The 13,435-nt window shown below is 40.3% G+C and overlaps 1 protein-coding gene across 19 annotated transcripts in view; it reads right to left on the bottom strand.

The window, feature by feature from the left end:
• The window catches only part of cacna1ba (calcium channel, voltage-dependent, N type, alpha 1B subunit, a), a 114,053-nt gene that overhangs the window by 61,977 nt on the left and 38,641 nt on the right, over positions 1-13,435 (bottom strand). For 12 of the 19 annotated variants that reach the window (XM_047592015.1, XM_047592016.1, XM_047592018.1 and 9 more), the window contains exons 7-11: positions 9,429-9,532; positions 4,155-4,270; positions 3,782-3,868; positions 2,025-2,108; positions 660-875 (exon numbers count right to left, since the gene is read on the bottom strand). In XM_047592015.1, coding sequence (XP_047447971.1) covers positions 660-875; positions 2,025-2,108; positions 3,782-3,868; positions 4,155-4,270; positions 9,429-9,532 — 607 coding nt within the window. The remainder of the gene's footprint in view (positions 1-659; positions 876-2,024; positions 2,109-3,781; positions 3,869-4,154; positions 4,271-9,428; positions 9,533-13,435) is intronic. The other 7 variants (XM_047592028.1, XM_047592017.1, XM_047592034.1 and 4 more) reach the window with 1 other exon arrangement.

The following is a 13,435-nucleotide window of genomic DNA, read 5'->3' as shown; positions in this document are numbered from 1 at the left end:
TTTATAGTTTGATAGAGCCACTGGTTCATCAGCCGTGACACAGAAGGAGACTAGTGTTTGAGAAAATATTCAGTAGTGTCATATTGAATATTGGCAGCATTTGCATTGATATTTAATGATGGCGATGAGGTTTTATTTTTAATTTACTGCTGCACCTTTGCTATTTTTATGTCAGCCTTTGCTAAACAGTCACTAGTACCGTCATAACTGACTGATGATCCATATTGACTGATAATATAATGAAACATGGCATCAGATGAAAAAAAATGAGCACATTCACTCAGGAATCTTATTACACAACAACCTTTAATGTTTGCTAACATTAGCCATCATAAACCACTGGTAAGCCAGTGAGGCTGTAGCAGTAAAACTGGATTTTACGATAATGAAGGGTGTGTTGTTTTGGCCCTACTCCAAACATTAAATAGCTGCACTTTAAAGAGCAATTCAGATTTTTATATGAAACTCATTTAATCAAATCTCTGGGATGGAAAGATAGTATGACCCCTAGAGCCACAACAGCCCTATTGATGGGAAATATGCCAGGTTGAAGGCCGAGGGTGACACTGGATACTGGTATAAATGTTCCAGTATAATAACATTGTCAGGCTAGACACACAAATTGGTTATTCGCTATGTGTCCAGCTGCTGCTACTCACACAGTGCGTAGGTGAGCCACTCAGGCTGGTCATAGTGTACTATAGCCACACACAGAGTGTTGAGTCCAACCAGACACAACACAGTCCAATAGAAGCTCTGGGACTTGACCAGACGGCGGATGGTGAAGCGAATCCTCTTCTCTTTCCTCCTGAAGTAAGATGAGCTCTCGTTCTTGCTCTTCACGCTGGCCCGAGCAAACGGTGACCCTGGGGGGGCAGTTGGAAAAAAACACACAAAACAGCGATAAAGTTACCAAGTCCAACCAAACCGACACCTACTAAGTAGTAGCAACCAGGCCCAGCTGTGATGTCACCTCTCATTTCCTGTTGCATTTGACCACAGCACAAATTTTAATGTTCGGATGAGATAAGAAGAAAAGTGTCAAGAGCCTTCTGGGAGTGCTTACTGCCATCACTTTGGTCTTTGTACCCATGCATTAGTTTGCTAAGCTGAACAGTCAATCTGGAATCATTCCCCCATCATTCAACATGCTATACTGCAATACAGTGCAGTCTGTATTTTATAGTGGTGAGTCTCAATGACTTGGACTTAATGTGGTAGGAAGAACCACAAGGACAAATAGACCTAAGAGGATATAATTAACTTCTATATTCCCAGCAGAAGCTTTTTCATATTCTGACGTGCTTTAAGTGTGATGTAACTGAAGTGAACCCCTTGGCTCTTTTAGATCAGAACACCATGGTCTTTGCCACTCCCCTCCTCACTCCCATTTAGCCTGTACTATATTAAATCCTCTGTAAGTTAAATTAAGCCCAAAATGTCAAGTGGGACTGGACACAAAGGGAAGGAGAAAAATGGTTCTATTAGAATTTCATTACTAGCACAGGAAGACCAGTGGGCTAATCATTTCCTGCTCTATTTCAATCTGACTCACACTGCATCATCCAAAGAATGAAACTGTTCCACTCTATTTATCTACAGTATCTATCTATCAATAGTATCTATCATCTATCTACAGTATCAACCTATATTTCCATCCATCCATCCATCCATCCATCCATCCATCCATCCATCCATCCATCCATCCATCCAACCAACTTCTGACCCATCTACTATCCATGTAACAGAAATACAAATAAATAAAAAGAATGTTCTGCGCAGTGACCAACGTCTACATCTGTCCATATCAGGTTGCCTCTTTAGCTCTAGGTGCTTAGCTAGTTGAACTCAACAAAATGGCATAACACTATTAGAGGCAACTTAATACCACTGAGCACCATCGTCAGCAGAGCTCTGTGCAGTGTGGGCAAGCAGTCTGTGCATTAGTTTCAACATACAGAACCAGGAGTGTGTGGTGACGAGCAGTAACATGGCAGAAAGCGTGTTGCGGACATCGTCCTCACCAACAGATGAAATGTCAGTGAAGTGGTCCTCGCCCTCCTCGGCATTGATGAGGTCATTCTTACTCTTCTTGGTCCTTTTCAGAACTGCAAATACAACACGGAAAAGAGAATTCCTTAATTTAAACAGGTAATTTTAATAAAGTCACTTTTTTTCTGCTCAGGCCAGCGTCAGTCCCCCTATTCACAGTTTCAACTCCACCATTTCTGGTGTATTTACCGCATTATCCACTTATATTTAACGAATTCTTCCTTGTTGGATTATTCGCTAAGCAGTTGGGCCTTTCAGAGTTGGAGAATTTCCCAATAATGTAAAAGCATAGCCGTATAAGCTGCAGTCTAACATATTGTCCCTCAGTGTCAACACTGTGTGTGTGTGTGTCAGACATTAAGTATTATAAACGTTGTTAAGATCTTTCCTGCTGCCGAATCCCAAATTTGGGGTTTTCCTCTTGAGTAAGGATTAAGTATCAAAGTGACAAAAGAGAGCAGATTTAGAGTGGCAAGGAAGGTCCCTGAACTCCAGTAAGCCTGTTCATCCATCCATTATCTACTGTATAGCTACATGGAGAGGGGAGCTGGAGAGACTTTTTCAGACGCGTATCCAGACGAACACATGGAAGCTGCAGTCATGCCCGTTAGAAAGTGATTTATTGAGTATCCTGCCTGTAAATATGAATGTCATGGTTTATCTGTGTGAATATAAACCAAACCAGATTTAAGTAATAATGATAATAGTGACTCTTCCTTCCTCCGTCAGTTTGAGTGTTCTTTCTGCCTCAGGTGCTCTGATCAGAGCTGCTGCTGCTGGTCACTACGCTGGGTGCTGGGCTGCTAACTCACCATCTTCTCATCATCCAGTTCAAGATTCAAGTTCAAACTGTTTATTGCCACATGCACAGTATGCAAACATGTTTCCCTGCACAATGAACTGACAATATAAAATCTTATAAGCAGAATATAAAATAGATAAATATCATACAAAATATAAGATAAGGCAGTTTAAAATGTAGCTGTATGTGAAAAAAAATACAATAAAATAAATATATAAACGATGTAGGGATATAGACTATGCAGAAATATAAACTATACTTACAGCTGTTACATCAAGCCTGGAACTATATTTGAGAACTTTCAACTCTCCAACTCTTGGCCAGTTCTTCAGTTCACCTCTGCAGTAGCTACCTAAGACCCAGCCATCTACTACTGTCAACTTTGGAAGTGCAGTTCCTAATGTGCCTGCCTTTTTCTCTTTGCTACAGGTGCAGCCAAAGCTCCAGTATTGGCCAGTCAGTTTCTGTAGACTCCTTTGTTTCTTTTTGGGACTCTGCTCTAGCCTGTGTAAACTTCTGTTAATTAAATTCCTGTTTTTGTGCCTCCTGACTCTTGGGCTTGGGGCCTTTTCAGAGTATTTTAAAGAGTATTTCAACATAGCAGTTGTAGGCGCCCATGCACGGACAGCTACATTTAGCTCGGTAGACCAGCCTGTCAAATGTTGCCACTGTCTCTTTCTGGTGAGTGCAAAACTTGCCGTGTTCGATTTGAAACAAAGCTACGCTGTCAACATTTACACACAGTGCAAGCAGGTACACGGTCTACTACATGGAGGCGTACTAGAGGAAGTATGTGACAGGAGACAGGGCTGGTCCTTTGCTCAAAAGAGTATAGAGTACCTTGACAGCTAGAATCTGCGGTAAAATCAAGAAGTAAAATGTTATTTTTCTGTCTTCACAACAGATTTGGAATATGGCAGACCTCACCAGAGTTAGTGTGTTTCCTTTTGTACCACGCTCCATCTAGGGATTTTTCTTCTGCATCCTTGTCTTCTTCAGCCAGCATCACCTCCTCTGCAACACAAACAACACACCTGAATGAAAAGCAGTAATGATTTGGTGATATTTGTGGTATCTGCATCCCATTGTGTCCATGACTGAGATGCTTTGAGCAAGGAAATGGCTCCCTGGGTGGTGCATGGGTGGCAACCCACTAGTCCAAGTGTTTCACACTGCTGTGTGAATGATTGGATGGGTTAAATTCAATGAAAGTCATTACTTAGAATAAATTTTTCTGTTTTTGCGTAAATCGTACTGATATGGTGGCCAACGACAATGGTTACTTCTGTGTGGGTCTGACCTGCTTTGCAGATCCACTCCAGGTACCCAGTTAACTCTCTCTCTATTTGCTGTTGTCTGCGGAGCTTCAGGAATTCCTGCCTTTTCTCCACACGCTCCCTCTCCTTTGCAAACTCCCTGTAGAAACCACACACAGAACACACAAAAGAGACAAGAAATGTTTATTAAATCGGACAAGCCAACTCTGACCCTGGAGCATTTCACTGCTGACGGGTATACAGCAGGCGAGGCGCTGTCCTCACAATGTGGGAGACTAGAACTTGTGATTTCATGCAGGGACCACAAGCTACAACCTGTCTTCATATGATCTGACAAAAGCAAGAAAGATTTGCAGTATGCTTTAATAATACATTATCATGGTCGTGCTATTATAAATAACACATTTGTTTGTGTTTTCTGTGACTTATTTTACTCATTATTACTCATTTGTTAAAGCTTATAACATTATCTTTGGTAAAACAGGGTGGTCTTGTCATGCCAAATCAAAAGAACTGAGATATGCAGGAGAAGGGAAGGAAAATGCAGGGAGACAGAGACAGAGACAGAGAGAGAGGTAGAGCGAGTGAGGGAGAGAGAGAGAGGGGGGAAGACAAACTACTGGAATAAAGGCGCAAGGGATCTCCAGTCCACCCCCACTGTTCACCGATTGGTGTGTCTCCCACACAACGGAGGGGGAAGCTCTATCCTGCATTGCAGTAGCTGTCTGCCTGCCTTCCTGGGTATATGTGTGTGTGTTTGTATACGTGTCTGCCAGTGTGTCCAAATCTAATTTTGTGGCAACATATCCTTCTCTCTGGAGCGTGTGTGCAGTGCATCCATGAGTTGGCAGCTGGGATCTGCGAGCAAATGGAGGGAAAATTGCGCAACTCCAGGTTTCCTAGCAGGATTTCAGCCCCACATGCCTACTGACACTTTCTTTTTTCCTTCACTGCGCTTGTCCTCCAAACAACCAATTATGCGCATGCACGCATACGGCCAAACCTTAGAATCAACAATTAACCTAACAAGCATGTCTTTGGAATGTGAGTACCCGGAAAACAAGGGCCAGGGCCAACTGGTGGGTACATACCCAGAAGCTTCTTAGCATGAATGCTAACCACTACATTACTGTGCCACCCATTTGGGTAGTTAAAAAAGCAAGAACCAAATAAAACATATATACAGAGTATATTCTACAAGAAAACAAACAAAGAGAAAAATGTGTATGTGTAATATTGACAATTTCGTTAGATTAGAAGTAATTACTTTGTTTTTTGTTTGTTTTTGCTGTGCTTTTTTCTGCAAGATGCATGTTTTTCCTGTCTAATCACATCCCAGGATTAAAAAAAAAACACATCCAGTGTACAACAACATGGACAAAAGTGTTATGGTCTGATAAGAACAACTGTAAATCATTGCAATTATGGTGGTGTCTTAGGGCTGCATTTCTCTAGTTGAATCATGGTAGTAAAATGCAACCATCAAGTGAGCCATCTGATATATTGTTGGGAAAGGCTCTATACAAAGTGTGTCTTCACATATTATCAGTGGGTTTTTAAATGATTTTTTCTTCTGGAACAGAAAACTAATGTTCTATTTAGGCTGTCAAAATTTAGCCAGGCTAATTCAGCCATGCTGCCACTTGTATTCAGTGGTCACCTATGATACTGTGGGAGAAAAACAGATTTCCCTCAAAGATCATAACACATTTTTATTAAATGGTGGTTAGAAAGTTGTAGCAAAGTGGATTCAACTTTGATCACAGTCACTTCTTATCCCACCGTGCCCACGCTGATGGGATAAAAGCTCGGTGAATAGCCCTGAAGTACCCTGGGGGTCGGCTGCCTCACAACCCTGCATGTATCCACTCTCCCGCCCTCTCTGAAGCTCAGACCGTGCCCTTTAAACAACGACATGGCCCCCACATGGCCCTGTCAGACAGCATCAGTGACCTTCCACCTCCCCAATAACTGTAAAGCCATCTGACAACTTCTGTGGAGAGAGCAGGAAACAGGGATGATACAATAACTACAGAGGGGGTGGCTAAAGGCTACCTGCCTTCTAAAGAGTTTGTCGAGTCTTTTTCTGTGTTTATACAGTATGAATCTACACTACGCGTGTGCATGTGTAGAGAATGCCAATAGATACCGGTAAGAGAAAATAAAATGTAATATCAAACAAAACACACACACATTCAGAGACAAGCTCACACAGTTGGATTAATGACAGCAGCCGGTGACAACAGCAACACAAGAATGGAGTCAGAATAAAAATAAAATTCAAGACTAGCAAAGTGCTGAGTATATGAACTTCTAAAGTTTCCTGTGTGTTTATCATTCTGTAGTGTGTTGCAAGAAGAAGAGAGGATCTGAAACTAAGCCTTGTGGTACACCAGGTGAGAATATTAGAAAAGGAAAAAGCTTTTCTTGTGGGAATAGAAAATGAGAGACTGAAAAAAATATATTGTTATTGTACATCTAATGAGATATCTTTCAGCAAAGAATAGCAATTTAACCTCAAGAAGGACATAGGAAGGAGATGAAACTGCAGGTATTTCTGACAAAAAATTAAATGTGATTATTCAGTAAAGCCCAATTGCTCACAGCTTGTTTGTAGCAGATAAGAGCTTTAGTTCTCACACAAACATCAATAAACATAACAGAAAGAGGGGAAGAGAAGGGATGGACATAAAAATGCTTACAGGGTGACGCAAACACATTAATGACTACTGTGCTGATTTTGCATTTTATTCACTCTACTCATCAAACTTTTATCCCATTGGCACCTAATTCATTGCTGCCCAAATTAAGCAAACAAGAAAAAGTTGAGACATTTTATTCTGCAGGTAGCTGCAAATAATAAATAAAAAAAACTAAGCTTGATTCCTCAAAGAAGCACAGTGAGGAAGTACAGTAGATTTCACACCTGCAGGGAGAAACATCAGGAAGGACACAGCAGTCAGGAACATACAGTATCGTGGCTTTTCTTGAAAATGAATAAACCTTAATGGTGTCTGGAGAAGTGGCTATACTCTTAATTTAAGCCTCTTGTTTTTTGAAGTGACCTCTCCAACAAAGGATAAACAAAGGATAAAGGCCAAAGTCTGGCATTATTATAAAATTTCATTTGATTATCATTATTTGTCAAGGAGTACTTTACAAATAGTATTGGCCCTACCCAGGCCTAATGCATAATTGCAGAGATTTATTTATGTTTAATAAACATGAACTTCTTAAACCGTAGGAGAGGTGAGACTCAGCGAAAAACACCCAAAATAAATCAGGAATACTCCAGAACTACCCTGCTCTATATGGTTAGGTATAGCTTGAGCAAATGTATTCCCAATGTCAGTAACATTGGAGCTGATACTATGCTTGGTCAGTTTCTGCTAATTAAAGGAGAAATATACACTTTATCCACACCTAACATTTCTCATAGATTAAAATGTAGAAAACACAGATATCATTGATATCATGCCCACAGATACTACTGAATGCATCTGGCACCCCTCGACTATATCTCTACCAAGGAATCGCATTCAGGAAAAACATTCAGGATGCATTTTGCACACAAATTAAGCATCAGCCTTTGTATTTATTCTGTACATGATCAAGTTCTACCATTGTGCACATTGAAATATAAATATTGGCTCCCTATTACTGTTGTGCATGCATATAACTCTGCGGTGAAACAAGTATCCAATAAATGCTTCATATCAGTGCAAAGCACTCAGTAAGTAGAAAATAATTACATTTGTTATGCAAGTGAAAAGAGTAGCTTCTCTAGTTTCAAATGACACCCAAAATGGAAAAGTACAGCAGAGTGGATTGTATGTTTTCTGTCTCTGATATTTAGGAGGCTTTTCTTTAAAAAAAAAAAAAAAAAAGATATCAAACAAATGCCCTTTAAATATAATACAACTGGTAGTATTTTTCATTTTAAAGCTTTTTCCTTTTCACTACCTCACCTCCTTGAGCAGATACCTCATAAACTCATGCCATAGTGAGACTTGATTCTAACCTGTAGCCAGAGAATAAAAACAACGCCAGGAACTGAGAGTTGTGATGGCAAACCAATGAACTGCAACACTGTGATAACCTGAATATGTAATAGATTACCTCACATCAGAAATATTGAAGTTTTGTTTTCTCTCATGAAGATGTTATTTCTTGTGGTCTTGCTGTATGAAAAGAAATACTTGAAATCCACCCACCCAGACCTCTGCAAAAATATATTGCACTCATGGTTTTGTGTGTGGATAATATTCTGTAGGTTAGAGGATGGGGAGAGCAGCGGAAGATGATAAAAACTCCACAGCAATATTACAAAAGAGGCAATAAAGACAAAACCCTCTCCCATGATGCTCTTTCTAATGGTGATGAGACAATTGCAACTCAGTATCTGCTACTCATGTTGCTTTATAAACGTGTATACTGCAGAATTACACTGGCGGGCTATGAACACAGTATGCAGTATAAAGACTGCTCCACAGAGTTGTACAATCAGGTGAATTTATGTTTTAATAAAACCTCATGAATTTTATATCTGTGCCACAAGGACCAGCTGATCTCAGAACTATGTGGGAGAACTTGAAATGAGCTGCCGTCAAATTAGAGTATGTTTGTCAGATGGGTGCACCTCTGCTCGGGCATTTATCCATATAGAGTTTTTCCACAGCCAGGATGCTAGTGAGTGCTACGTCACAAAAAGGGCTTGAAAGATTTGCTTACACAAGTACTATGTGAAATTGATGGGGGGTCAGAAGTTTCATAAAAGGTAATAAAAAAACAATATCAAGTGCATACTGTAAGGCTAGTACTGGTTAGTACTGGTAGTGGTGCATCATGGATCTCTCAAAGAATGGTGGCAATTTTTCTGCATACACATAGGACCGCTGGTGCAGCTGAGGACCTTTTATAACTCTGTGGTCATGTATGCTCCTGCAACAATTCTAACAATTCTTTGTAATATATATCAGATATATAGTTGACTTCATGATGTTACTGCTGGAATGGCACAGAAGGAGCACCCATGCAGCCCTCATGCATGCTGTTTAGGCATTGTTTAAAATGGCCAATTCAAAAGTGGAGTGTACGTGTTGCTTGTATCCTTGTGAACATATGAATGTCACAGACTGTACAGATTAATGTAACAGTTACAACAGATAAAAAAACAAAGGGAAGGTTTCTCTTTTTATTTAAGCTTCAGTAAATTTGATTGGTAATGAGATAAAGTTTGGTTGAACACCTTGTTTCTTCTCTGCTCGGTCCATGCTCATACAGTAGCTTGTACTCACCCTGACAGCACACCTAGCACCAGGTTGAGCATGAAGAAGGAACCAATGATGATGAGGGGGATGAAGTACAGCCAGTTCCACGTGTTCCCTGAGGCATCGTTGGCCTGAAAACACAATCATACAGAAAAAGAACTGGATTTAATACGGCTTTAGTGGTGCAGTTGGAGCAAGAGATAAGGTAGGATTATGTCTATACATTTGTTCTTTTCAACAAATCCCACAAAAATGCCAAAACCAACAATGTAAGCCCATTTCTCAGAATGTATTGATTTCCCTCCTCCTACTGTGGCTCTCATCCTTGAACTTATCGGTATCTCATGAAGATGTAAGACTTCTAAAATGCCTCACAAACATACAGTTAGCTTCTGGGCTATTGGTGTTAGGTGATGAGGCTTTCCTCACAGTCCGTTTATTCTAGACATGGTAGATGGAGTCTAGGTCAGTTATTCAGTGCAGGTCCTTCAAGTCGTTCCACGCCACATTTCAGATTTTCTTCCACTGGAGATTTATGTAATATAAGGAGAAGTGCCCACATACAATAGTCTATAATACATTTGGTCTGATGTTGCAGAACTTTGAGAGAAACACATGGCTCTGTAGGTTTTAGGGCAATACAGCTTTGCATCTTGATGATCTGCAGAAAACATTCATACCTCTCCGGACCCATAAGTGAAGTGCTGATGGGAGAAAAGTGCTGAGTCTGTTTCTCTTATCATGCAGTTGTGAAGTGAAGAATAGGGCTTAAGAGAGAAATGCTTGGCTTCACTATGGATACAATGGATCCGATTCTAATTTACTTTGTCTCTAATGTGAAATCACTGGCTTTCCTTAGAAGAATAAGAAGATAAAACAGGTATGTTGGCTGGTTGCAGAGGAGAAATGTGGTTGGTTGGCTGCATGGTTCGCAGTTGGAGCCGTTAATGAGCGAGGCGGCAGTCACACTCAGAGGCTCGTGTTCACCAGTGGGATCTCGACCCCGCCTGTGGGCTCTCTGTTGCATTAACGCTTACCGATTGTCTTAGAGCTGCTACTCACACTCTTGAGGCTACAGTACTCTGCAGACGGCCCCGGTTCAAATCCCGCACCGGGCACCCTTTCCTGCGTGTCATTCCTCCCTCTCTTTGCCTCCCTGTTTCCTGTCCATCTTCACTACACTTTCCATTAAAGGCTAAAGGCTAATAAAACAAAGTAAAAAGTTTATATTAATACAAAGGTAAATAAATACACAAACAAATGAAAATATCTATTTATGTCGCAATTTTTGAAATTCATTAATGACTACATTTTTTATATATATTGTTTTATGCATTTAAAGAAATACGAATGTATATACTGAGTCATAATTGAGTGCTTTGTGCACCCACCAACAACCCAAAACACCACTTAGGAACCTAGTGATGGATTCCATAAATTGAGTGGCTTCAGTTAATTTACAAAAATCCAAATAATAATAATAATAATAATAATAATAATAATAATAACAATAACAATAATAATAATAATTCTGTTAGTGATTACATGTACCTGAGAATGATTTTTTGTTTTAAAGTAATATCATTTCTACAAGCATTTAACAACCTTAACATATTTAAAAGGTTGAAATATCCTTACTAGCAATTCACCCATTAATCTCTCCTAGACCCTAGCTAGGAGGAAGTAACAGAGGAAGGGTTGTGTGATCTATGCCAAACTGCAGCCAGTGTGCCCCTACAAGAAGGTGCTGTTTTAGAAAGGTGGAATCATCAGCAATTATTTGGCTCTGAGTTGTTGGAAGTGGCTGCAGAGAGGAGGGTGCAGTAGTGCATTAGCTGGTGTCAGGGTGAAGCTGCCTCAAGCTCCAGCTAACACAAGAGAAACAGCAAGGCAATAGAAAACCCATTAGCAGCCCTGCTCTGCCCCTAAAAGTGTTAGCCTGAGGATAGCCAGCAATTCAACAGCAATACCACACCCATAGTGCCGGAGAAACTGGAGACAAGCCAAACAGCTACTGACAAACACAATAAGCCATGTGTATGTCAGACTGATCACTAGCAGCTTTCACATCTTACTGTTTATCTGAAATTCAGTATCCTTATATGTGATTGTTCTCATCCTGAACAATTATGATAGCAAAGAAAACAATATATTTGTGAGGATGATGACGGAGAGGGAGATGCAGTGGTTGTTGCTGCTGGATAACACATGCTCTTGAATGCCCTGTACTGTATCTCATCGCTGTGTCCTGGCTGCCTTGTAAACATCCTGCTCCCCAGAGCTCTCTCTGATACCATCTGAAAGTCTGCCTGTTGTTTACAGGTGAGTGGATCCAGAGTCAGAGGAGGGACTTACACTGACCCTAGCTAGGCCTGACGAGTAACGGAAGTGGCTGATGAAGTGTCCTCTTTAACAGGATATGAACAACTGGCTGACAGCAGTAGAAAAATAAAAGCCAAGATAATGGATATATTATACATAAGTGCAAGATGAAGCCAAAAAACAAAACTTAGTAGCTATTTATTTGGTCAAAACTCAGTTGTCATACAGGTGACATTTAGGCCTCGTACTGAGCTGTGGGTCATCGGCATAATTGTACATCAGGTTATTTATATGTCTGATTCCATTCTCATATTCATACATTAACTGCTCTATATTTCATTTTCTATTGTATTTTTAAAAATACAAGTCTGTTTCTGAAAGATTTAGCTATGGCCTTGATACCGCAAAGGTACGGCCACTGTTGGCTTGATGCATCCCAGAGTCAATATCTGTCTCTTTTCGTTCTGATCATTAATTCTTACTGCAGTATTGAGTTATCGTAGATGTGTATGTGGTATTTTAAACATTTTTTACACACTGAGCGTATGAAAAGGCAACAGCACCTGTGAGGAGCCGGGGTTAATGGCTGAGAGGCTTTGGGAGTGTCCTAATGAGAAAGTGACAGTCTGAGTTTTGCCCCGCCATGTCAGAGAGTCAGAGCTTTGACAGAGAGAGATGAGGACCCTGCCTGGCCACGATGGATGGCAACTCTGATGAAGAGGACACAACCTAGTCCCGTAGTGGCAGGAAATGTGACAGCCGTCACTCTTTCCCTGACAATTCAATCGGAGAATCCACCAAATCATATTCCACCAAAAGGGCCAGGTTTGCCCACAAGGTCAGAGTGTGTTACCGGTATGTACTGGTATGTTTGTTAGGGATCCATTAGAGAGGAAAAACTGGTTGAAGATGGCTAAAGGAATAATCTTGGACTCCTAACCATTAAACATCATATAGATGTCTGGATTTACACTTTTGTGTAACACAGTTATCAAGAGGCAGATGGAGCAAAGGTCTTAAGCATTAGTGAAGATGTTTAAGGGACTAGATAACTTAACCAATAGAATAATTAAGGTAAAACTTTATTATTATTATTTTATAATTAAAATACATTTAACTTTGTTCAATTTGTTTTTAAGGTGTTTGTATCATTTATTGATGTCCTTGCAGTCAGAGAAAGGTACATCAAGAACACAAGAGCCTGGAGGTCTGTGTTTACAGACCACTTAAGCATTCAGATTTTGTTCTATATACTCCGTCGCTTCATGATCTCAGCAACTAAACCACTACCTTAATTTGCTCCCTCTGTGTGCTACTCTGCTCCTCTTTTAGCCCTGCTGGAACAAGGAGTACCCTGTTAAACATACATTCTTTTCCCAATATAGCTGTTTAATAATTTAAACTATTGTGTAATTGTTTGACCAAGTTGATATTATCTTGATTCTTGTAAATGGCAAGGAGCTGTGATTTGTTTCATGCTAGCAGCAAAGCGGTTAGGCTGTGGTCCTAATGGGAGCTGTGGTTGTGTGTGAGTCATCCTCTGCAGGCTCTTATGCTCTCCTCTAATCATCCTCCCAAGGAAAACTGGGAGGGGAAGAAGAAGCCAAGAAAAAAAGCACACGCAGGACAGGCTGGCTCTTACAAAGATAAACCTGGTTTTAACATCTGGGGCTGAGCAATACACTACATATTTTATGAATTTATGTAATATA

Source organism: Mugil cephalus, chromosome 8 (assembly GCF_022458985.1).
Source record: "Mugil cephalus isolate CIBA_MC_2020 chromosome 8, CIBA_Mcephalus_1.1, whole genome shotgun sequence".
Lineage (NCBI taxonomy): Eukaryota > Metazoa > Chordata > Actinopteri > Mugiliformes > Mugilidae > Mugil > Mugil cephalus.
The sequence above is the reverse complement of the archived record's forward strand: the minus strand, read 5'-3'. Positions and strand labels throughout refer to the sequence as shown.